The sequence below is a fragment of the Myxocyprinus asiaticus genome, chromosome 5 (assembly GCF_019703515.2).
Source record: "Myxocyprinus asiaticus isolate MX2 ecotype Aquarium Trade chromosome 5, UBuf_Myxa_2, whole genome shotgun sequence".
In the NCBI taxonomy this organism is placed as follows: domain Eukaryota; kingdom Metazoa; phylum Chordata; class Actinopteri; order Cypriniformes; family Catostomidae; genus Myxocyprinus; species Myxocyprinus asiaticus.
In genome coordinates, this window is record NC_059348.1 from 8,126,848 (window position 1) to 8,152,051 (window position 25,204).

A 25,204-nucleotide genomic window follows, 5' to 3' on the forward strand; every position below is an offset into this window, starting at 1 on the left:
TCTGCCAAGAAACAGCATGTAAATACTGAAAAGTACAGGACCCATGATTGACCCCTGTGGGACACCCTGACAAGCCAGTGCAATTTCATATTTGTTGTTTCTCAGGTCAACAAACTGGGAGAGATCCGTAAGATAAGATCTGAACCATTCGAGCACAGTACCAGAAAGTCCAAGACAGCTCTCCAGTCTATAAAGAAGAATAGTATGACACACTGTATCAGATGCAGCTGTAGGGCTTTACTGGTTGTTTAGATCAGTGTTACTATCAGAAATAATTAATAATTATTTCTGTAGTTATTAATTAATATTTAAATTAATTAATTAGATCTAACTCATTAAAACCTCATATGGGGCTCCAGTAAATGTAGTGTGCTATGTTTAGGAGCAAGTTTGGTTATTAGCAATAATTAATAATTATCAAAGATAATTATTAATTATTAAAATCAATAGAACATTGATGAGAATCGATGTTAGCTTTTTAAAATCCTTTAAATCAACAATTATCAAAGATAATCATTAATTGTTAACATCGATGAAACATTAATTAAAATTAACACTAGCTTATTGATCATTCAAATTCAATCATCAAAGATAATTATCAATTATCAAAAATCAATAGAATATTAATAAGGATTAACATTGACGGGGCACCACCCTGAAATCAGGGACTAATAACCAAATAGTAAAACAGTCTCAATATTAGATTGTTTTCTTAGGAAAATCGACATCCGAAGAATATCGATTTTCGGGGAAAAAACAATGAATGAAGGTTTGAATCCGAGCACTGACATCCTGTCAGCATGACACAGGCGTATGCAAAACAAACCAAAACACTTCTCTTTGTAATATAAACAAAGTTTATTTATGCAGTAATATCAATTAATAATTAATACAATGCAGTCAATAAACTTCCAACTTACAACTACAAACTAAACAGTGATATGATTAGATATGGAAATAAAATAATCCTATAACACATAAGGTGTGTGTGTGTGACAGTGTGTGTGTGTGTCAGTGTGGTTAGTACAAGAGAGAGAGAGAGAGAGAGAGAGAAGTGACAGCCCTAAAGCCGATTTCACGATAGTGGGAGAGAAAGCAGCTCTCAGTTTATCACTCAGAGACGCGGTTTTACGAGCAGGGCTCGTAAAAGTCCAGCGTTATTTGACTCTTTAATGGATGAACTCTGTTGCTGTCTCACCTGCGATGGCGAAATTGCACAACAATCCAATTTGGTTGGACCACAATACAGCAAAACAAATTTGTGATAATTAATACCCTGATTATTAATAATGAGCGGACATGGCGGTCCGTAAACTGTACAAGCAAAAACCTTGAAACACAAGAATAACACACTATAATATTCTATCTCTGCCCAGACGTAAACCTCTTACTTGAATCGCATGAGGACACAGGTAGAATGTGATTCCTCCGTCCTTTAACTCTGACCCGGTCCCTTGAGGCTCGGGTGATGACGGGAGGCCGTTTCCTCGCTTTGTTGGCAGGCGGTACGGCTGTTGATTCTCGGCGGGCTGGCGGAGAACTCAGAAATGTCGACTTGATTGAAGATGCGAATTGCTCGGCAGTCTCCTTCGGATCCGTTAAGAGTGTTCGGATGAACACAGAGTAATCTCAACTCGTCCAGCGAGATGGAGATTGTATGGCCACAGTTTCAAGTCGGACGTTACTTCCTTGTGCCACGAGGTTGCACCTGAGAGCAGCAAAGAGCTGCGTCTTCACACTGCAAACAAAGTCGCTGGAAGCGAATTCTGGAAGCATTTCAGAGGTATTTCAGCTCCTGATGATGTCATGTTTGAGGGACATTCTGTTGTGTGCCTCATCCAATAGGAGTTGAGAGTTCGATCCTTTAGTGAGCAAGGCTTCATGGATTTGTAGTCTGTTTTGGACTCCCTTTGTTTGATTTTGGTGAGATCTGTATCAGTAAGATTTACGACATGGAATGTGGGGGCTTGAGTTAGGTTTTTATGACTGTTAGGCTTGCCTTTGTCTTCTATCTAAATACATGAGACCCAACACAGCACTCAGGTCTAACAAAACCAGAATATTACAGGCTCCCGAATCAGCTGAGATGAGGTCATTCATGACTCGAACCAGCACAGTCTCAGTACTGCAATCTTATGAGCAAATGGGACAATCCCAGTAATAAGGGAAGTGTTCACAATTGTCATGATGAGGGGACTGATCGATAGCAGACACCCCTTAAGAATGGATGTGGGAAGAGGTTTAAGAATACATGTAGTTAAATTCCTTATTATCACTAGTTTTGATATGTAATCAATGTTAACTGTTGCTAAACTGGAAAACACAGTTGCAGGGAAATTGAAAGGGTGAATCTCAACAGGATTAGATGAGGGAACAGGAGCAATAGATTTGTAAATATTCTCAATTTATTTCAACAAATTAAGAAACTTGTTAGACTGCTAAACAGAAGAACAGGTTGGTAAATTGATAGGCTTAAGAAGTTTGTTGATTGTCTTAAACATTATGTTGGGATTTGCAGCAACATCACTAATAATTTTTGTGTAATGTGCTTTTCTTGCAGTTTTAAGGGCATCACTGTATTCTGTCAGGTATTCTTCATACATGAGCTTATAGACTACTTCGAACTCCACATGAAAAGTGCTGTAGACAGTAATATAGTAGTAAGATATTCTGAACATGGCCAATGTCTTGTTCTGCTTCTAGTGCTCGCACTGCCCACATAATGAGAATTAATTTTAATTGTTCAGTAATCATTGACTCCTTGTTTCCCAATCCTTTCCTTAAGGCACACCAACAGTACATGTTTTCGATGTCTCCGTAATTTAACACATCTGATTCAACTCATCAGCTCATTAGTAAAGACTCTAAAGACCTGAATCCACCAGACACATCGAAGTTTTTGCCCTACACCAACCAGAGTTTAAAACTCACACGGAGCAGAATGAAATGTCAGTATCTGTGAAAATTGGTAACTCATGATAACTTGGCAACTTGGTTACTTTGATATCATGAATAAGAAAATTAACATGGTAAACATTTTCAATTAAATGTATTTATTTTGACAGCTTTAGTTACAACACAAAACGTATTGTCCATGGAATTAACTTTGTTCATTTTGAGAACTTTGGACAATGCTTTATTAGATGATTGTGTAGATTACTTAAATGGCTAAAACTCTTCCCACATGAAGTACAGTAGTACGGTTTCTCTTCAGTATGCACTCTCTCATGTGATTTCAGGATTGATGATGTAATGAAACTCTTTCCACAAAAAGAACACACGAGGTTCCTCATTTATGTGACTTGTCGTGTAGCTTCAGTTGTGATGCACCCTAAAATGTTTTGCCACACTGATCAGTTAAATGGCTTAAATCCAGAGTGAGAGCGCAGATGAAGTGTTAGATGGCTTGCTTGTGTGAAACTCTTTCCACACTGAGAGCAAGTGAAAGGCTTCTCTCCAGTGTGAATTCTCATGTGACGGTGAAGATGTCCTTTCACTCTGAAACTCTTGCCACACTGAGAGCAGGTGAAAGGCCTCTCTCCGGTGTGAATTCTCATGTGACGGTGAAGATTTCTTTTATGTGCAAAACTCTTTCCACACTGAAGGCAGGTGAAAGGCTTCTCTCCAGTGTGAATTCTCATGTGATACTGAAGATCTCCTTTATGTGCAAAGCTCTTTCCACACTGAAGGCAGGTGAAAGGCTTCTCTCCGGTGTGAATTCTCATATGACGGTGAAGATTTTTTTTTTGTGCAAAACTCTTTCCACACTGAAGGCAGGTGAAAGGCTTCTCTCCAGTGTGAAGTTTTAGGTGAGTGTTAAAGTTTCTTTTCTCTATGAAACTCTTTCCACACTGAAGGCAGGTGAAAGGCTTCTCTCCAGTGTGAAGTTTTAGGTGAGTGTTAAAGTTTCTTTTCTCTATGAAACTCTTGCCACAATGAGAGCAGGTGAAAGGCTTCTCTCCAGTGTGAATTCTCATGTGATACTGAAGATTTCTTATATTTGCAAAACTCTTTCCACACTGAAGGCATGTGAAAGTCTTCTCTCCAGTGTGAATTCTCATGTGACGGTCAATATTTCTTTTATGTGCAAAACTGTTTCCACACTGAGAGCAGGTGAAAGGCTTCTCTCCGGTGTGAATTATCATGTGATGGTGAAGATTTATTTTATGTGCAAAACACTTTCCACACTGAAGGCAGGTGAAAGGCTTCTCTCCGGTGTGAATTCTCATGTGACGGTGAACATTCCTTTTATGTACAAAACTCTTTCCACACTGAAGGCAGGTGAAAGGCTTCTCTCCAGTGTGAAGTTTTAAGTGAGTGTTGAAGTTTATTTTCTCTATGAAACTCTTGCCACACTGAGAGCAGGTGAATGGCTTCCCTCTGGTGTGAATTATCATGTGATGTTGATGATTTCTTATATTTGCAATACTCTCTCCACACTGAAGGCATGTGAAAGGCTCCTCTCCGGTGTGAATTCTTATGTGACGGTGAAGACTTCTTTTATGTGCAAAACTCTTTCCACACTGAATGCAGGTGAAAGGCTTCTCTCCAGTGTGAAGTTTTAAGTGAGTGATAAAGTTTATTTTTTGTGTGAAACTCTTTCCACAGTGAGAGCAGGTAAAATACTTTTTGTCTCTTGTTCTTCGAGTTCTTTTGTGTGAGAAATTAATTTCAGTCTTTGAGCCACTGAAAGATTCTTCAGCAGTGTGATCATGAATTTTCTCCTCCACATCCTTCAGTTCTTGACTCTCCTCTTTCACTTCCATCAAGTCTAAAATGAACAAAGTAAATTAGAAGAAAATCAAATAAACAACAATTTAATGGTAGGTAGTAAGCAGCAAAGGCCAATCATCTTTTTTATGTGATGTTAACATGCTGAAGGTTCTGTAATATTCATGGAAATACTGGTATTATTTGTTTAATTATAATTGTACTACTTCTATGATTTCCTAACAGCCACCAGATCTAGTGAACTGTATGAAGCTTTGTTACCATCATTATGAAGAATCAAGAATGGACACCAACCTCTTTGTTCCTCATTATCTTCATTTTTCATTTTGCATGGTTCTGTAATACAGATGTCTTCGCTCTCCTCTTTAACAAAATTCATTTTTGCAATAGTATGCCAGTAGAGTTCAATGGTAACACTTTAAGGTTTTTTTCTTCTTCACTTGTATGGTGATAAAAATAAATCACCACATGTGTTGTTGAATTGCTGAGGAGGTGGTTTCACTGCAGGGGTGACTCACAATTGCTGTGTGATTTAGAGGAACAGATCTGCCAAAAAAAAAAAAAAAGATTCCTTAAATTATAGAGTATCCCCTTGATGTAGGAAATGCCATTAATTTAATGTTGGTGATTTGTAACAGAAGCATGAATCCAGACAGGCCCGGGAGTGCACCCTCAAAGGAACATTGGAGCTAGGGTTGCCACCTGTCTCATAAAATACGTGATCGTCCCGTATTTAAAGATGAAATTATGTGTATCGAATAAATACAGGATGCAATTTGTCCCTTATTTAAACCTGGCCAGATGGCATCACGGTGAAATCATTCCAGATCGCTAATTTAATATTGACATAAGTTGGACATTTTGCCTAGGGTAGGTAAGCATGAGAAACCACCTGAAAAGTCCACACATTGTGCTAAAACGGTGTTCAATAAGATATACATACAGTATATACATATACACACACACACACACACACACACACACACACAGGCAGCCAAAAGTTTGGAATAATGTACAGATTTTGCTCTTATGTTAAGAAATTGGTACTTTTATTCAACAAAGTACATCATGATGGCGCCGCGGATGGCCGCCTCGGTGTGGAGCGCTTCTATTGTTTTGTTATTTTTGTTTGTTTGTCCTGCGTTTAGTAATCTTTTTTCAGTCAGTTTTAACAGAGATGAAATGCTGAACATTCGACAGCATACACCAGTCAATATTTTCCCGGATTTTGAATATTCGGACATTTTGTTTGACATTCTAGTTGGAGGCGCGGCTGTGTTGTTTAAACGCGCTATGAGACGCAAGTGAGGGAGACGAGCAGGCGCGCTGGTCAGACTCCGTCGGCACGGCTTTTGAACAATGCTGCCGAGCATTCATCTAGCAAATCTCCGCTCTCTCCCTAACAAAACGGACAAACTACATCTCCTCACCCGCACAAACAAGGACTTTTCAAACTCTGCTGCCTTGTGCTTCACAGAAACCTGGCTGAGTGAAGCCATTCCGGACAGTATGTTACATCTGCCGGGCTTCGCATCGCATCGCATTGTGGAGTTAATGGGGAAAACGAGAGGTGGTGGAACATGCTTTTACATCAATGAAAGTTGGTGTACAGATGTAACAACGTTAAAGAGGATGTGCTGTCCTAATTTGGAAGCGCTCTTTATTAACTGTAGGCATTTCTACTCGCCGCAGGAGTTTTCCTCGTTTATTCTGGTGAGTGTGTATATCGCGCCAAATGCCTGTTTGTACACAGCACTGCATCAGCTGGCTGATCAAATCACAGACATGAAACAACAATACCTGGACTCAGTTATTATTATTCTTGGGGATTTTAACAAAGCAAACCTCACACATGAACTGCCCAAATACAAACAGCACATTACATGCCCAACCAGAGACAGAAATATACTGGATCACTGCTACACAACAATAAAGGATGCATATCGCTCTGTTCCTAGAGCAGCTTTGGGACTATCTGATCACTGTCTGGTTCATCTTCTTCCAACCTACAGACAGAAATTACAATCTGCTAAAACTGTATTGAGGACTGTAAAGAGATGGACCAACGAAGCAGAGCTGGAACTACAAGCCTGCTTTGACTACACTGATTGGAGTGTTTTTGAGGCTGCAGACACCAATCTGGACGAGCTCACAGATACTGTTACATCATATATCAGTTTTTGTGAGGATATGTGCATTCCTACTAGGACTTATTTAACATTTAACAATGACAAACCATGGTTTACAGTGGAACACAGGCAGCTTCGTCAGGCCAAAGAGGATGCTTACAGAGTTGGGGATAAAGTCTTGTACAATCAGGCCAGGAACACACTGAATAAGGGAATCTGAGTGGCTAAAAGAAGATACTCTGAGAAGCTGAAAAACAAGTTTTCAGCTAACGACCCTGCATCAGTGTGGAGTGGCATGAAACAACTTACGAATTACAGGACACCTGCCCCCAACCCTGTGGTGGACCAACAACTGGCTGACGACCTAAATGTGTTCTACTGTAGATTTGAAAGGCCCAATCTCACACCCCACACCCACTCTGACCTTCACTTCACACAAACACCAACACCTCCTGCAACCCCCCTCCTCCCCCCTCCTGCTACTCAAACTGCACTTAAGATCTGTGAAGATGATGTGAGCCGTGTCTTTCGACAGCAAAGGATAAGGAAAGCACAGGGCCCAGATGGCGTTTCACCTGCATGTCTTAGATCCTGTGCTAACCAGCTGGCCCCCATCTTCACACAGATCTTCAATAGATCACTGGAGCAGTGTGAAGTCCCATGCTGCTTCAAACGTTCCACTATCATCCCCATCCCAAAGAAACCAAAAATCACAAGACTTAATGACTACAGACCTGTCGCCCTGATGTCTGTGGTCATGAAATCATTTGAGAGACTGGTGTTGGCCCACCTGAAGAACATCACTGGACCCTTTCTAGATCCCCTTCAATTTGCTTAGAGCAAACAGGTCTGTGGATGAAAACATGGGATTGCATCATATCCTGCAACATCTGGACAGACCAGGGACATAACCAAGGAATCTTTTTGTGGACTTCAGTTTGGCTTTCAAAACCATCATCCCAGCTACAATCCAGAATAAATTTCACCAACTCTCTGTTCCCTTGTCTATCTGTCAGTGGATTACCAGCTTTCTGACGGACAGGCAGCAGCTTGTGAGACAGGGGAAACTCACTTCCAGCACCTGTACAATCAGCACTGGTGGCCCCCAGGGATGTGTGCTCTCCCCACTACACTTCTCCCTCTACACCAATGACTGCATCACCAAGGACCCCTCTGTCAAGCTCCTGAAGTTTGCAGATGACACCACTGTCATCGGCCTCATCCGAGATGACGATGAGTCTGCATACAGAAGGGAGATTAAATAGCTGGCTGTCTGGTGCAGTCAAAACAACCTTGAGCTGAACACGCTCAAAATGGTGGAGATGATTGTGGACTTTAGGAGGAACACCCCAACACTGAACCCCCTCACCATTCTAAACAGCACTGTGGCAGCAGAGTCATTCAGGTTCCTGGGCACTACCATCTCACAGGACCTGAAGTGGGAGACCCACATTGACTCCATTGTGAAAAAGGCCCAGCAGAGGTTGTACTTCCTTCACTAGCTGAGGAAATTCAACCTGCCACAGGCGCTGCTGATACAGTTCTACTCAGCAGTCATTGAGTCTGTTCTCTGCACTTCAATAACTGTCTGGTTTGGTTCAGCTACGAAATCAGACATCAGAAGACTACAAAGGACAGTTTGAACTGCTGAGAGGATTATTGGTTGCCCCCTGCCCCCCCTTCAAGAACTATACACTTCCAGAGTGAGGAAAAAGGCTGGAAAAATCACTCTGGACCCCACTCACCCTGCCCACTACCTTTTTGAACTGTTGCCTTCTGGCCGACGCTTCAGAGCTCTGAGCACCACAACTGTCAGGCACAGGAACAGTTTTTTCCCTCAGGCTATCCATCTCATGAACAGTTAAATTGCCCCAATTGAGCAATAACTATGTGCAATACACAGTTTAGTCTTTCTTATATTTATCCAACACATCCAACCTCTTCTGCCATTTCATTCCTCTGGGAAAGAAAAAACAAAAAACATGTGTATGTGTGTATGTATGTATGTGTGTGTCTGTACGTATGTGTATAATTATTTTTTATTTTTTTATTATTATTATCTATGTCTTGCTGCTGTTTTTGTATTGTTTTTGTATGGTTGTACACTGGAAGCTCCTGTCACCAAGACAAATTCCTTGTATGTTTAAGCATACTTGGCAATAAAGCTCATGCTGATTCTGATTCAAAGTGGCATTTAACTGGTCACAATGTATAGTCAGGACATTAATAACATGAAAAATTACTATTACAATTTGAAAAAAATGTTCGGAACTTCTTAAACTTCTTCAAAGTGTTCTCGTCAAAAAATCCTCAACACGCAGCAATGACAGCTTTGCAGATCCTTGGCATTCTAGCTGTCAGTTTGTCCAGATTCTCAGATGACATTTCACCCTATGCTTCCTGTAGCACTAGCCATAGATGTGGCTGTCTTTTCGGACACTTCTCACACACCTTACAGTCTAGCTGATCCCACAAAAGCTCAATGGGGTTAAGATCCATAACACTCTTTTCCAATTATCTGTTGTCCAATGTCTATGTTTCTTTGCCCACTCTAACCTTTTCTTTTTGTTTTTCTGTTTCAAAAGTGGCTTTTTCTTTGCAATTCTTCCCATAAGGCCTGCACCCCTGAGTCTTCTCTTTACTGTTGTACATGAAACTGGTGTTGAGCAGGTAGAATTCAATGAAGCTGTCAGCTGAGGACACGTGAGGCATCTATTTCTCAAACTAGAGACTGATGTACATATCCTCTTGTTTAGTTGTACATCTGGCCTTCCACATCTCTTTCTGTCCTTGTTAGAGCCAGTTGTCCTTTGTCTTTGAAGACTGTAGTGTACACCTTTGTATGAAATCTTCAGTTTTTTTTTGGCAATTTCAAGCATTGAATAGCCATCATTCCTCAAAACAATGACTGACTGATGAGTTTCTAGAGAAAGCAGTTTCTTTTTTGCCATTTTTGACCTAATATTGACCTTAAGACATGCCAGTCTATTGCATACTGTGGCAACTCAAAAACAAACACAAAGACAATGTTAAGTTTCATTTAACAAACCAAATAGCTTTCAGTTGTGTTTGATATAATGGGAGGAGATTTTCTAGTACCAAATTAGCAATTTAGCATGATTACTCAAGGATAAGGTGTTGGAGTGATGACTGCTGGAAATGGGGCATGTCCAGATTTGATCAAAAAGGACTTTTTTCAAATAGTGATGGTGCTGTTTTTCACATCAGTAATGTCCTGACTATACTTTGTGATCAGATGAATGCCACTTTGGTGAATTAAAGTACTAATTTTCTTCCAAAACAGCTAAATCTGTACATTATTCCAAACTTTTGGCCGCCAGTGTATTAGTGCTGTTGAAGTTAATGCGTTATTAATGCATTAACGCAAAATTCGTTAGATTTTTTTAATGCCGTTAATGCGTAATAGGACTCTTTGAATAAACCGTAGTTCATGAGAAGCCAGTCAATTCATGCAAATGCCACTAATGTCAAATACATTGACTGTTGGGAAAACTGAGACCAGCGGCAAGCACTTTATCAATGTAGCACAGCAGTAGAACAGCCTGCAAAGCACCGATAGAGCTCCTAACATTGTAACATCATTGCAGCAGCAAGACAGCTGCCATTTGAACACCAGCCTTGCACTCGCGATGCGAGTGTGAGGCAAAAGTTGCGAGGCAAAAGTTGCAAGGTGCGGTGTGAGCGTGAGGCAATCGTCTGTGTAAGATAGTGACAGAAACTGAGAGGCTATCAAATAAAATGCTAGAAAGTATTATTTGTGCCCTAAAAGTCTGTGAATATCTAGATGCTTGTCTTCAAGAAGACGGGTTTTAAAAGTGGTGAGCTGAAAAAAACTGTATTCAACATGTTCCTGAGATTCAAATTAGGGCTGGGTATTGATACAGATTTCCCTATTTCAATTCGATATCGATTCATATGGGTATATTTCAGTCATAATGTCCCTTTTTCTTATACATGAAAGAAATTAACTTAAGCAGGAAAATGCGGAGAGGTGAAGACAAATCTTTAGTCATTTGTGAACAAACCTTTTTTTAATGAAAACTTCCCATTCCGATTTCTGAGGTAGTCATATCTTCATGTGTCAGGCTATTTTCACACACTTTGGATATAATGGATTGGAAAAGCAGGTTATGTGATTTCTCCTCACTTAGCAGGATACAGTTACTCAGGCATTATCACTTGCAACATAACCATTTTTCAAAGGTTTTCCCTTTACCTTGACTTTATGACTGCATTTGCACATGTGTTTCATTCAATTCACTCAAAACTAGAAAGATAACAGGAATACATGTCAAGCAGTTCAGGTGGTGTACACATGTTCTTTATGTGGGTTCAAGCAACCTTTTTCAGAGAAAACTTTTTTTGGTCATTTAAGAGGACATTTGAGAACCCATGAAATGGTCACATGCCCATACAATAATTGTTATATAGCACAAATGGCTATACATTCAGTGTTCACAAATCCAGGGTATGTGGAGAAGGATGTAGAGATCTCTTTAATGATGTCACAGCAGATGAGGTGAGTTCTGCAACTGCAGAGACTGTTTATGTCTTGCATATGATCCTACGCAATCTGAGAGTGCAGACATATTAGATGTTGACGATAGACAGTGTGACACAAGCCAATAAAATTTTCAGCTACGGGGCAATTTAGCCTATTTTTTTATTTCTTGAAGATGCAGGCTTAACTTCATGTGTCAGACATGGCTGCACATGAGATAGTGGATCTTTTGTGTCAGGTGTTTTCTTTGTCAAGACCTCTGCCGAGACAGGCTATTAATGGTGTATTACAATGACATTGCAACAATGTAAATGAAGCGGCTCTTGATGAAATGGTTCGTGTTGTTATGGACAGTAATGTTTTTGTCAATGAAACTGTTAAAGGAGCAGAATTATCATTGAATAAGCAAAGAAAAATATAAAATATATAAAAAATAAGAAACATTTATAGAGAGAAACTACCCCATGGTTATGCCATTTCTGTATGTTATAGAAACTGGGCACACAGCTGTATACACCGATCAGTCACAACATTTAAACCACCTGCCTAATATTGTGTAGGTCTCCCTTGTGCCACCAAAACAGCACCAACCTGCATCTCAGAATAGCATTCTGAGATGCTATTCTTCTCATCACAATTGTACAGAGCAGTTATCTGAGTTACCGTAGACTTTGTCAGTTCAAACCAGTCTAGCCATTCTCTATTGCAGTGGTTCTCAAATGGTGTGCCACGGCACACTGGTTTACCGTGGCAGGTGTGCCAGTGTGCCATGGAATTTGTAGAGCTCCAGCATTTGCGAGTGAAAATTATTGCGTGTGAATTCGCACAATTATTTGGCTCCCCGGTGACAGCTTATTATTGCAACCTACAATCAGAATAAAACTCCCTGATGCATCTTGCACCATATACCAAGTACTTTTAAAAGAGGCACATTAGTTAGTTTTGCATTCAAAGCGCTGTTTTCTCAGTCTCACATGGCTGCGAGCGCTCTCCTCTTCTCTCTTTCGCACGCACGCATAGACAGAGAGATAGTGAAGATATACCATGTGAAAATGGTTTAAGCAGAGATTCTTGCTTGTAGGCCTATCTATCAAAATGACAGACATTGTGTTTTGAATAACTAATTATTGATGGATGATGTCTTAACTTCGCGCTCAAATGCAAGTTTCTGAGAAAAAGAGCGAGTCAAATAAAAATGCATGAAATGCGCGATACCAGTAAACAGCATGTCAGCGTCCTCATCTAAATCATCATGATAAGCAATATCTAAAAAAAAAATAACCATGAAATGTCACTCTAATAAGAGCCTCTTTGCACAACTGCGAAAGGGTGACAGCGCACCGAACCGAACATTATTCTGCTTCTAATGGAGGTGCGCTTTGTAACATTATAAACACGCACTGCCAGACTGCAAAAACCTATTAAAACTGCATATCCTTTTGAAATGTTAACACTTTATAATGAGACTACCAAGATGCTGCATGGCATTGCACTTATGCAAATTCCAGGTCAATGCAATTTCCAAAAAATAAACAAACATTGTTTTATAATCATCAAATTATTTTTATCCGTCATTATTCTTTTGCATTTTTTTCCTAAATAAAAATGTTTGCGTAGAGCCCTGATTTGTCCTTACAACCTAAATAACCTTTTTCAAATATTCCATGAAATTTGTGTAGTACATTTTTTAAAATATTTTTTCACAGATATCATTTACCATGGTGAAGTCCATTTTTAATTTCTGATTTGTGTTTCATGTTTAATACAGTTTGTTTCACATTTATGAGGATGAATGCGTCATTGTATTTTGAGGAAAAAAATGGTGTGCCTTGGAAATTTTATATTTACAAAGATGTGCCTTGGTACAAAAAAGTTTGAGAACCACTGCTCTATTGACCTCTCTCAACAACAAGGCATTTCCATCCACAGAACCACCGCTTACTGGATGTTTTTTGTTTTTGGTACCATTCTGAGTAAATTCTAGAGACTGTTGTGTGTAAAAATCCCAGGATATTAGCAGTTACAGAAATACTCAAACCAGCCCATCTGGCACCAATAATCATCCATGCGATTATCTAATCAGCCAATCGTGTGGCAGTAGGGCAGTGCATAAAATCATGCAGATACCGGTCAGGAGCTTCAGTTAATGTTCACATCAACAATCAGAATGGGGAAAAAATATGATCTCAGTGATGGGGACCGTGGAGTGACTGTTGGTGCCAGATGGGCTGGTTTGAGTATTTCCGTAACTGCTGATCTCCTGGGATTTTCACACACAGTCTCCAGAATTTACTCCGAATGGTGCCAAAAACAAAAAACATCCAGTGAGCGGCAGTTCTGTGGATGGAAATGCCTTGTTAATGAGAGAGGTCAACAGAGAATGGCCAGACTGGTTCGAACTGACAAAGTCTACGGTAACTCAGATAGCCGCTCTGTACAATTGTGGTGAGAAGAATGTCATTGGGGTTGGCGCTGTTTTGGCGTCACGAGGGGGACCTACACAATATTAGGCAGGTGGTTTTATTGTTGCGGCTGATCGGTGTACAAACTCTGTGCAGTCTACTGGGTGCTAGCTGATCTACCTAGCAAATATTGCTTTGCATGTGATACACGTCTGCCAAATGAATAAATGTAAATGTAAATGTAAATGTACAGCTGGCAGTGCTATGTAAGGTTCCTGATGTCCAGAAATGTGACTATGAAAGTGTACTTGGTCCTTTAATACAAGATATATCCACACTAAAACAAGATAGTGTGTTAATTGAGTCTCTTGGCCAATCTGTCAAAGGAAATGTTCTTTTTGTAGCAGCAGATAATTTGCAGCTTATGGCTTGGTGGGCTTTGTACAGTTCTTTAGATAAGAATATGTGTAGATTCTGCCTGGCTCACAAGACCAGTTTCAATCTCATGATGTTGCCGAGAATTCAGTCGGAGAACCAAGGTAAATCATGATTTGAATGTCCAGAATGTCTTAAGACTGCGTTTTACGACATAAACTGCAGCATTTTCATCCCATCACTGGTTTCCCCCCTGATATTTTTCATGATCTACTTGAAGGTATTGTGCCAGTAGTGTTGGCATTATGAATGCAAGAGATGATTCGTCTCAAGCACTTTACACTTGATTACTTGAACAGGAAAATAGAATAATTTCCATATCAACATACTGACAAAGCCAATATCCAAGACATATGCTACAAAAATGACTATAGGTGGTAATGAACATGAAAATGCTGCATTACTACGATTTCCCTTGATGGTTGGTAATGTAGTACCAGAGGAAGATGGACAGCGGACAGTGTTAATCAAAAAAATTTGAAGACATTATGGAATTAGTACTATCCCACAAAATTTACTGAAGAGATGAATCAGTATTAGCAGACTAAAATTAGAGACCACAGGCAAATACACCTTGAAGTCTCAATGCTCGAGCACTTTGCTGATGACGAGATTTGTGTCACATGTCTGAATTAGGGATGGGCGTTTTGGTCATTTTGTCTACTCAAGTACTCGGACTAATTACTCGAGTACTCATCAAGTACTCAAGGGGCAATTGCATGTTCATAACTGTATACATAATAACAACATGTCTGACAAACGTCTATGGCTGCTGCATTGCATCTTATTTTTCCAGTGTATCGTCTATTCATTATTATAGGCTGTTATAAAATACTTTGTTACTAAATGTACAAAAGATTGCATAATCAAAATATAATGCATCATATTTTGTCATTATGTGAAGATTCGCTGCCCAACTCTGAAAGAATGTGCGCAATGCGCGTCTGCCTGTTCTTCCTTCAGGTTACCGTAGTAATCTTAGTAAGTGCGCACCAGTTTTTTTTTGTGACTGTCTATTTTCAAATAACAGGAGATGCCATAACCATTGCATTTTAATATGCGTGTTAAGTTGAAGTTCAGTTTTGAAGATGCTGCATTGTGTTCCATTTAACTGCGCTCTGTCTAGCTGTTTGAAACACTCACCTGCTGTGCACTGCCACACTCGCCTGGTGTGTTTGTGTGAGTGTCCCCAAATGTTCGCTCTTGTGAGGAAAGCCGTGATGCTCTGTATTGTTGTTGCTGTGATTCATGAAGCGTTCCAATCAACTCGGAGAGTCTGAATTTCCACCTTTCAACTGAGGAAAGTGCAATGGAATGACACTTTATATCGGACATCTAACTTGGAAACTCGAGCAGAAATCTTCATTTATTTCATCGAGATGCAGGTGTGTGTTATATCACGCAGGGCAGGGAGGTTCAGTCAGTGACAGTCATTCACTTTTATTAAATAATATCCATTTAACGAGTCAAAGTTCTTACATTAAATGATAATAAAGCGTGTTTAGCAAACGTTTTACAGAGACAGGTTTTCAAAACACAGTTAATTACACTCTCTTTGTTTTGATTATGGTAACGATAGCATTGCAGCATCGTATCAGTAAGTCTCTGATAATCAATGTACCCCTCAAAGTCACAATGTAATCGATCTCAAAATTAAAAATAAGCTCCCTCTTTGACACGTTTGTGTTCAGTTGTCAGGTAACTGTCACTGGATTTTGAATTATGTGAAAAGTCACATCATGCGTGATCACTATCGATCATCGTTTTCATGATCGATCATTGCTGCCACGTCCGAGTACCCGAGTCCTCGAGTACTCGTGCCTATCCCTAGTCTGAATGAAGTATACTTTGGGCTTCACTCTACGCGGTGAGTGAGTGAAAGCTCAGCCAAATGAAAGAGAAAAAGGCAAACAGGCTTCTTTCCTTAGCACATAATGATGTAACATAATTGTGACGCATGGTGGTCACTACAGTGGACAGCTATTCAATTGTCATTTTCTTTTAAATACACGGGTTTCAATGGTGTGACTGCATATCAGCCACTACAGTGGACACTACTGCATCATTCCATAGGCTTCCACCCTTTGGCCAGCAGTTGTAACTGCAACTAATATACTTTTCAACCAAGATGGCTGACAAACAGCCACAAAAGTTGATCATGGCAGGAATATCTTGCCAATCCTTCTATTGTAGAAGACCATCACAGGTAAAAAAAAAATAAAATAAAATAAAAAAAAAATTATGATGACAAACTTCTAAGGAATAATATAATTGTTTTATTTTTCAAGTATTGCTTTCATATAAGGAGCAAATTTTAATTAACCATGTGTCCACTAAATTGGACATCATGCATCGCCAGCTATATTTCAGCTACATCTCATCCCATTGCTTCAACTTTGTTGTATTGAAAATACTACGTTTCTAGTAACTTTTTTTTGTTGTTGTTGTAAATAAGTTTATGTTATCATAATGTATCTTGCAGGGTATTTACTGTTAAAAAAAATATTTTGTGCAGATTAGTTCTATTGTGTGAATAACAGTTACCATCTTTATCATCATATTTTGAAGAGCACAAGTGCAGTACGGAATAGAGAGGCCTATAGGATAGTGGAGGAAATTCTCTCAGAGTCCAGTGATGATGATTATAGTGACAGTGATGATGAGTGGCTGCCAAAAAATAGAGGCTTCAGCGAATGCTAGCGATAGTGACAGTGGAGCTGAGGATGCTGAGGGAGGTCAGGATTAGTGATATTAGCCTTTCACAGATATATAGTATCGGCATAAACTTTTTTCAGAACATATAATGCAGAAAACAATGCTTGGGTGATTTAAAATTGATGTCATAACGTAGTTTGTCCAGCAGAGCGCGTTCCGACTCCATTGTTTACAGAGCTGAGCTGACGGTGGTTCTGCAGACAGTGCAGAGTTAAGCGGTGTCTTCACGGTAAGTTGCTAACTAGTTTGTGATATACATACTGGAAAGTTAATAAACAATGACTCCATCATTTTCCCTTTTCAATATAACTAATATAACATTAACCCTGTCCCTGACAACCATGTCACTCATGTTTATCACATCTGTTCGCCGTTAGCCAGCTATAGTTTGTCATTGCAGTCAGTAATGTAGCAGATTGAAAGGTAAACATTAGAGCATCTTTTTGCAGCTCAGCAGACAATGGTGTGGTGGTGGATTGTGTATGTTGAGTGTTGATTTCATGCTATGTTGTTACCTAGTTTGTGAAACGCAATGCTGGAAAGTAAATAAAGTCTATCAGCTCTCCGTGACAACGAGCTTATAGCTAACTAGCTAACCATGTAGCTACTTTCATACCTTGTCAGCTGAGTGGAAGCTAATGTGTAAACATGTATTCACCAAACTGTTTTATTCAGGACTCACAGTTTGGTACCCCCAGTCGTTGCATTTACAAAATGTAATATTTAAAAGTCTGGTTTTCCACTGGAATATGGTGCAAAACCGCTGCAGCAGTTTCTCTCTTGACTCGGCAGCAGCGAACCATAAGTTATTGTTTGTGACTGTTTTGTTATACATTAACAGCTAAATATTGGTGATGATGTTTTGATAAGCAAGAAAAATTTAATTTAGTACAATTAAGAGGTACTTGTACATTACTTGAGTATTACCATGGCATTTTCTATTACTTTATACTTCCACTCCACTACATTTCAGAGGGAAATATTGTACTTTTTCCAATGTTGACAATGTATTATAATAATAATAACGTAAAATATTCTTTGATAAAAATATTTGTTTAAGAACGCAGCCTTCTGAGTACGTTTTTATAGTCATATCAGTGCACAATCCACATAGAAAAGGTCTGTTTTCATTTCAGCTCAAAAATTAACTATATCGGCCACCATATCAGTAATCTGTGAATTTTCCCCATCTAAAATCGGTATCGTCTCAAAAATCCCATATCGGTCGGGCTCTAGTCAGGATGCTGAGGGAGCTGAAGATGCTGAGGGAGGTCATGATGCTGAGGAAGCTGTGCATGTGCTACCTGACAGAACTCAAGGGCAGTACAAAACCAGGAATGTCTGGAAATTCAAAGACAACCAATTTGAGGGAGACTTGCCTCCTTTTTTAGGAGAGTGGAAAGTGAATGTTCAGGCAAAGGAACCAGTAGATTTCTTTATGCATCTATTCCCCACAGATCTGATATATGAAGTAGTGCACAACACTAACTTGTATGCACTCCAAAAAGGAAAATAAAATCTGTCCGTGACAATAGAAGAAATGAAGACTACTCTAGGAACAAATATGGTCATGTCATACCTCAGGTACCCAAGATCAAGAATGTACTGGTCATCAGAGGAAAAGCTTCATCTTGGTTTGATAGCAAATGCCATGCCAGTCAAAAGATTCGAGCAGATTCCGAGCTACATGCACTTTGTGGATAATTTCCTCATGAGCCAGGAAATGCTGATAAGCTCTTCAAAATCAGACCAGTGTTGAATACACTTCCATTCAGCAGTAGACTCTGAAGAATTTCAATCAATTGATGAGCAGATTATTCCCTTCAAAGGCCATCTGTCTCTCAAGCAGTACATTCCAAAAAAAAAAAACAGACCCTGGGGAGTAAAAGTGTGGGTGAGAGCAGGGACATCTGGATACGTGTACAGATTTGAAGTGTACCAGGGTTCAGCTGGGCGAGGTCAGTGGATTGGTAATGGCTGCAAATGTAGTCATGCGCCTCTGTGATGATAAAGCAAAAGAATCACAAGGTGTTTTTTGACAGTTTCTTTTGTACCATTCCGCTCATTCAGGCACTGCAACAACAAGGCATTTATAGCACTGGCACATGCAGAGTTAACAGGCTCCAGGGAGCACAGCTGAAACTGAAGAGCGAGAAGCAACTCAAAGAAGAGGGAAGAGGGGCTTGCTTTATTGTCAGCAATGCTGAAAACATCACCATCACACATTGGCTTGACAGTTCAGTGAGCCACATGGCTTCTTTATGCACTGGCCAGTCCCCACCAGATTTGGCCCAGAGATGGAGCAAGAAAGAAAAAAAGATGCTCAGTATTCGAAGGCCATTTTCTGTGAAGCTGTACAATCAACACATGGGAGGAATAGATCTCATGGATCAATGTGTCGCAATGTATCCCCACAGATGCAGGAACAAACAGTGGTACATTTGAGTGTTCTTTCACTTTCTGGACGTGACCACTGTGAATGCCTGGCATCTCTACATAATGTCTGGATTGGAAAAGAACAATCTTCTCCCTTTCAAGGCATCTGTAGCTTGTGCGCTAATAAATGCAGGCTCCCTCCAGACAAACAAAAGAGGAAGACCCAGTGGGACCCCACCTCCATTGAAGCGCAGAACAGTGACCAGGGTACCCCCTGAGGTCAGGTTTGGCCATGGAAATCACTGGCCCCAGCTCACCGAAGCAAAAAATGCAAACAGATGCCACGATGCTGAATGCACACGAAAGACCAAGTACATCTGTATGCAGTGTCTTTTGGCTTTGTGCCCTGGGTGCTTTGCCAGCTTTCTTAGTTAGATGTGATGAGCTGATATAAGAGTCAGTTACACTGACAAGACCATATTGTTGAGTTTGATCTCAAAAGGAGTATTTGGAGACTCATAGACAATCATTTTCTATTCTTGTTGTTGGAAATATATTTTAAACAGTATAGGCAATACAGTTCCACATTGTTGGTTTTTCCATAGGCCTGAACAGTATAAAAATGTTAAAGTTTTTGTTAAACAGCATTAAAACCCAATACATTTTCATGATTTTCACATAATACACAGTTCTATTCATTAGTCTATTAACTAAATATTGCTTCAAATTGAATGCTCAAACACAAGCAGTCTACCAGAGTGGACATGTGAATAACTTCCTGAAAAATGCATGTAAAATAAATAAATAAATAAAGTTAACAATTGTATTTTTTTTTCATGCCTGGAGAAGAATAAAAACACAAGAAAAAAATCCTGACTCAGGTTGTCATAATTCATGCATCAGAGGGTTAATTTCGTTATCAATAACAGTTCTGTTAAATGTTGCACTGTATTTCCTGAAGGAAACTCATTTTGTTTGTTTATTGCTACGCAATGTGTAAAAATGACAACTGGTCGTGATGGGTGCTTTGGCTGATTGTTTTTATTTTAGCAATTTTTTTTTCATTATATAACCTTGCTTTTAGAAACATTAATAGCCAAATGTTGATTGTTTTCATTAATATGGATTTAATTTTATCCATGTAGACTGGCAAAGAAGAAAAGAGTCCAAGTACGCAACAAATACAGTCTTTTTCTTTTTTTTTTGCATTTTGCGGCTGAGGGTGAAAGGTGTCAGCTCAGAGAGATAATAAACAATGCAAGATTTCTGGCTATAATGTCAGATGGGTCAACTGACACTTCTGTCAAAGAGGAAGAGATAGTTTATGTGCGGCTGTGCAAAGCTGGAACTGTGCACGTAAAATTTGCAGACATCAAAGATGTAGAGAAAATGCAGAGCACATAACAGAGGCAATTATTAATGCAGTAATGTCCTCTGTGGTTAATTCTAATCAGTGGACAGATAAGCTAGTTGGATGTGCCACTATTGGTGCAGTAGTAATGACTAGCGTGAACAGTGGTGTTGTAACTTAGGAGGAAAAGTCATACATCCTGGGCATTGACTGCATGGCCCATCGTCTGGAGCTTGCATTTCAGGATGCCATCAAAAGGAACAATTACTACACCAAAGTTGAGGAGCTCCGGCCAGCATCAGAGTATCTTTTTGCAGCTCAGCAGTCACGCTTTGCTGTTACCTAATTAGTGAGATGCAATGCTGGAAAGTAAATAAAGTCGATCTTTTACTCTCCGTGGCAACGAGCTTACAGCTAACTAGCTAATCACGTAGCTACTTTCATTGTTGTCAGCGTGTAAACATGTATTCACTAGGGATGTGCGCTATGACTAATTTGACTGTCGTTTAAATGGAAGTTTTGTAACCGACTAGTCGACTAGTCTAAAGAGAAACCAACCTTCAGAAAACAGTAAAAAAAATATATATATATATGTTTTTATGCGACCCATTTAAAATACCAAATCTGACGCTAAATTCCACTGAAAAGGGGCATTTATCTGCGATGTGCTCGCCTGCATTATGATCACTGTACTGCAAAAAATGGCATACCTAGTCTAAAACAGTTATTTTCTAGGCTACTTACTCAAAAGCATACATTTTTTGATGAGTAAAATTAACATGTCGACATGGTCCGGTGAAAGACGGGACTTGACTCACCTGAGGTGGCTATCCTGCGCTTGAAAAAGCCCGATCGGCGGAAAAATAACTTACAAGCATGCACAGATTTAAAGAAGACTCATATGTGAAAACATCCATAGGGACTTTCAAACATTTGGAAAGCCAATTCCCGCACCACCGAAGTGATTTCATAGCTACTTTGCTGAGTTTGCTTGTCTAGCGAGAGGACATTTTCCTGCGCATGCCGCGAGTGAGAGGGAAGAAGTACGAGCAGCCTGAGGTGAAATTAAACTCTGTATCTGCTCCAGAAATCCTCTTTTTAAATAATATTTGTATTATTAATTCTATTTAAAATATGTAACATTAATATGACAGTAATTTAAGTGCAGCCTCTGTCAAAATATAAAGCCAAATGTAAATGTGTAAAAATTATTATCAGTTTAATATTAACTGACTAGTAATTCCAGTGTCGACTAGTAGCATCAGAACCGTTTAGTCGACTAGTATCACACATCCCTAGTATTCACCAAACTGTTTTGTTCAGGATTCACAGTTTGGTACCCCCTTCAACCGAACAATTCCAGTCGTTGCATTTATAAAATGTAATATTTAGAAGTCTGGTTTTCCAGACATTAAAATAGGATACGTAATAACAGTAGATTTAATAAATAGTATATTTGCCCTGTGTAAATAATAATATATAGGAACTGTATCTAAAATAAATGAGGGGTGATAAATACTAATACAACAGGCTGGAAAAATAGACATTTATTCATTTTAATATCCTATATATTATATTTTGAATGTGTTGAAACTTGACACCGGGTGACACACCCTAAAAACGGCACAGTTAGATCGGTTTCAAAGTACGTATTTTTTTTCTCTCTCTCTCTCGTAAATGTAAATGCCAACACCATCATATTTGTCGAAAGGACTGATGCCTGTCAACCAAAACATGAGCTCATTGATGTCATTAAATATCAGTCTGCTTTTTTATTCCATCAGTTACCCCTGGTTGGAGGCTTCCGTATATATTTAGTTTATACGTAGGGTTACGTCCTACATAAATGTAATGGTGCAACGCTCAAATATTTAGTAGAGCGTAAATTGTGACTTAGTGCCCATTTACGCCACAACTAGGCTAAGTTGTAACGTACGTATAGCTGGTGCAACCGGCCCCTATTGTTTATTTAGCTATTTATTTAATTTTTTATGTATTCTTTATTTTGTCAGCATTTGACTGATACTAAACAGTACTGATGTTTTTTTAGCTATTTATTTTATTTTTATTTATTCTTTATTTTAATGGTCAGCATTTGACTGATACTAAACAGTACTGATGTTTTTTTAGCTATTTATCTTATTTTTATTTATTCTTTATTTTAATGGTCAGCATTTGACTGATACTAAACATACAGTACTGATGTTTATTAAGCTATTTATTGTATTTTTATTCTTTATTTAAATGGTCAGCAATTGACTTATAATAAACATACAGTACTGATGTTAATTAAGCTATTTATTGTATTTTTATTTGTTCTTTATTTAAATGGTCAGCAATTGACTGATACTAAACAGTACTGATGTTTATGTAACTATTTATTGTATTTTTATTTATTCTTTATTTTCTTAGTGTTCATTTCTAGAATTTGTTGACAAGTATAATAATAATATCAAATGTTCTTTGATAAAAAATATTTATTTAAGAAAGCAGCCTTCTGAGTACTTTTGCATAGTCATATCGGTGCAAAATCGGTGCACAATCCACATAGAAAAGGTCTGTTTTCATTCCAGCTCAAAAATTATCTATATCGGTCACCATATCGGTAATCTGTGAATTTTCCCTCTCTAAAATCGGTATCGGTCTCAAAATTGTCTGTGCAGATGGTTGAAATGGTACATATAAATTGTGGATATAGTGATTAATCTCATGTATAAACAGGATGCAGTGTGAATGTGGTAATTAACCAGTTTTATAGTGCTTCATTTTGTTGGTGTTCAGCATGTTCAACTCCAGCAGCTCAAGCGGGAAACACACAACATCATACTGGATATAAATCCATATCTAACATCTTCTAACCAGATGTTTCTCTAGATATGTATTCTTCTGTTTATATCTAACACTGTTAATATCTTGCAGGGTTATTTTTATTTCATCATATTTCTGTCAAGAGTGTGCTTTCATAAAATAGTTTGGAAACATCTTCATGATGTTCATTGACAAGATTAATACTGATTATACAGTATAGATTTTATTTTTATTTATTTTTTTGGTGGAGGGGATGGTGCCTTTTTTCTTGGTTTGGGCCACTGCCCCTCAATTTGACTGTGCACGTCCCTGAATACAACAAGAATTAAGACCATTATTCTGGTTACGCCTTTACTCCAAAAAGAAGTTTAAATGCTCCATAGAGTGCAGTTTCAAATACTTCAGTGCACAATATTTGCTCTTGTATTCCACTGTATTTCGCTAATTCTGCTCATGTAATTTATTTTAATTATCATTGATGTCCTCCTCTTTATGGTAAAATATTGTGTGCACACAATCAGACTCGAGCGTATCGTAAAACTTTCTGATAGACCTACTGGTCTTTATTATATTGATTTATGCTCATTTCTTTTCAAGTTTGCTGCTCTTGTGAGCTTGACATCTCTTATCTCCAGAACAAAATCCTATATTGCCTAATCAAATTAATTCTTAAGAATAAAAGTCTACAACAGGCCAGTCATACGCAAAAAAAAAAAAAGTCTCTAAACATCAAAAGCTTTTCAAACAATCCTGCACCAAACAAACATTTCCATTCTGGAGAAACAAACACTAAACAATTAAAAGTATCTATACAAGAATATTTAAATATCAACTTACATAAGTGATGAACAAAAGAATTTCCTCAATCAGGCTTTAGATGGATTGACAAAATCAGCATGAACATACAACAACAATCCTTCTTCACTCTTCTTCTGTCTCACATTTCTACACAACTCTGTGAAATACTCACTGTTTATCATCCTCTGGAGGCAGGGATGTGTATTGCACCCATCAAAAATGAATCATTAACACACTTGAGACTGTTACAAGAGTTTGACACCTGTATAAACGTGTGGTCAATTTTACCTTTGCGTAGTGAAATTCTTCAGGCGATGAAGGCGGATGTCAAGTGTGTGTGAGAGCTGCAAAAAAAATAATTAAAAAAAATAGCCAAGAAACCCCTTTTTTTTACTGCACTTTACCTTCTAAGAGAGTGAAGTTATAAAGAAACTCTTTTGCTTGTCCATTGCGACTATTCAGTGCAGCTATTGTTGGTGGTGTCGCTGGAACTCGCTCTGCCTAGACGCTGCTCGGCTCCACCCTGCTCACCACATACCCCCATCACTGAACTCAGGTCGGGAATTCTCCGGCCTGTGACCTACCCCCCCACCCCCGATTTCTAGGGAGGGAGTATCGACGGGTCACACCAGTCTCCAGATCTGACCTGTGCATGCCTGGGAGGGGGAACAGGGCGAAAGTGTGTGTGTGGGGGGGGGGGGGGGCAAGAATAACAAAAGGGAGAGAGAAAGCAGAGAGGGGAGAGAGATGAGCTCGATGGCCCTGACACACCGTCGACTGGCCCTCAGCTCGCTGTTGTGCTTCCATCTGTGATGGCGGCGATGGCACTGGACCCCTCAGGCATTCCTTCCGGTTGCTGGTTGATGTAGTGCTCCAGTGCCACCGGATCGAGCACTCCCTCGGCGTCGCGATCCTCAGTCAGCGGCGAGGAATCCAT

General features: G+C 39.1%; 2 protein-coding genes across 6 annotated transcripts in view; both read right to left on the reverse strand.

Annotated features, from left to right (window-relative positions):
* The window catches only part of LOC127440755 (gastrula zinc finger protein XlCGF57.1-like), a 139,892-nt gene that overhangs the window by 49,701 nt on the left and 64,987 nt on the right, over positions 1-25,204 (reverse strand). The window lies entirely within an intron of this gene.
* LOC127440771 (gastrula zinc finger protein XlCGF57.1-like) overlaps positions 903-25,204 on the reverse strand; it is a 58,160-nt gene continuing 33,858 nt past the window's right edge. Inside the window, exons 1-4 of one of the 5 annotated variants that reach the window (XM_051697643.1) lie at positions 24,307-24,390; positions 15,363-15,514; positions 5,026-5,277; positions 903-4,771 (exon numbers count right to left, since the gene is read on the reverse strand). In XM_051697643.1, coding sequence (XP_051553603.1) covers positions 3,354-4,771; positions 5,026-5,110 — 1,503 coding nt within the window. In that variant the 5' untranslated portion in view covers positions 5,111-5,277; positions 15,363-15,514; positions 24,307-24,390 and the 3' untranslated portion in view covers positions 903-3,353. Of the gene's footprint in view, positions 4,772-5,025; positions 5,278-7,594; positions 8,486-10,906; positions 10,958-15,362; positions 15,515-24,306; positions 24,406-25,204 lie in introns of those variants that run through there. The other 4 variants (XM_051697641.1, XM_051697644.1, XM_051697642.1 and 1 more) reach the window with 4 other exon arrangements.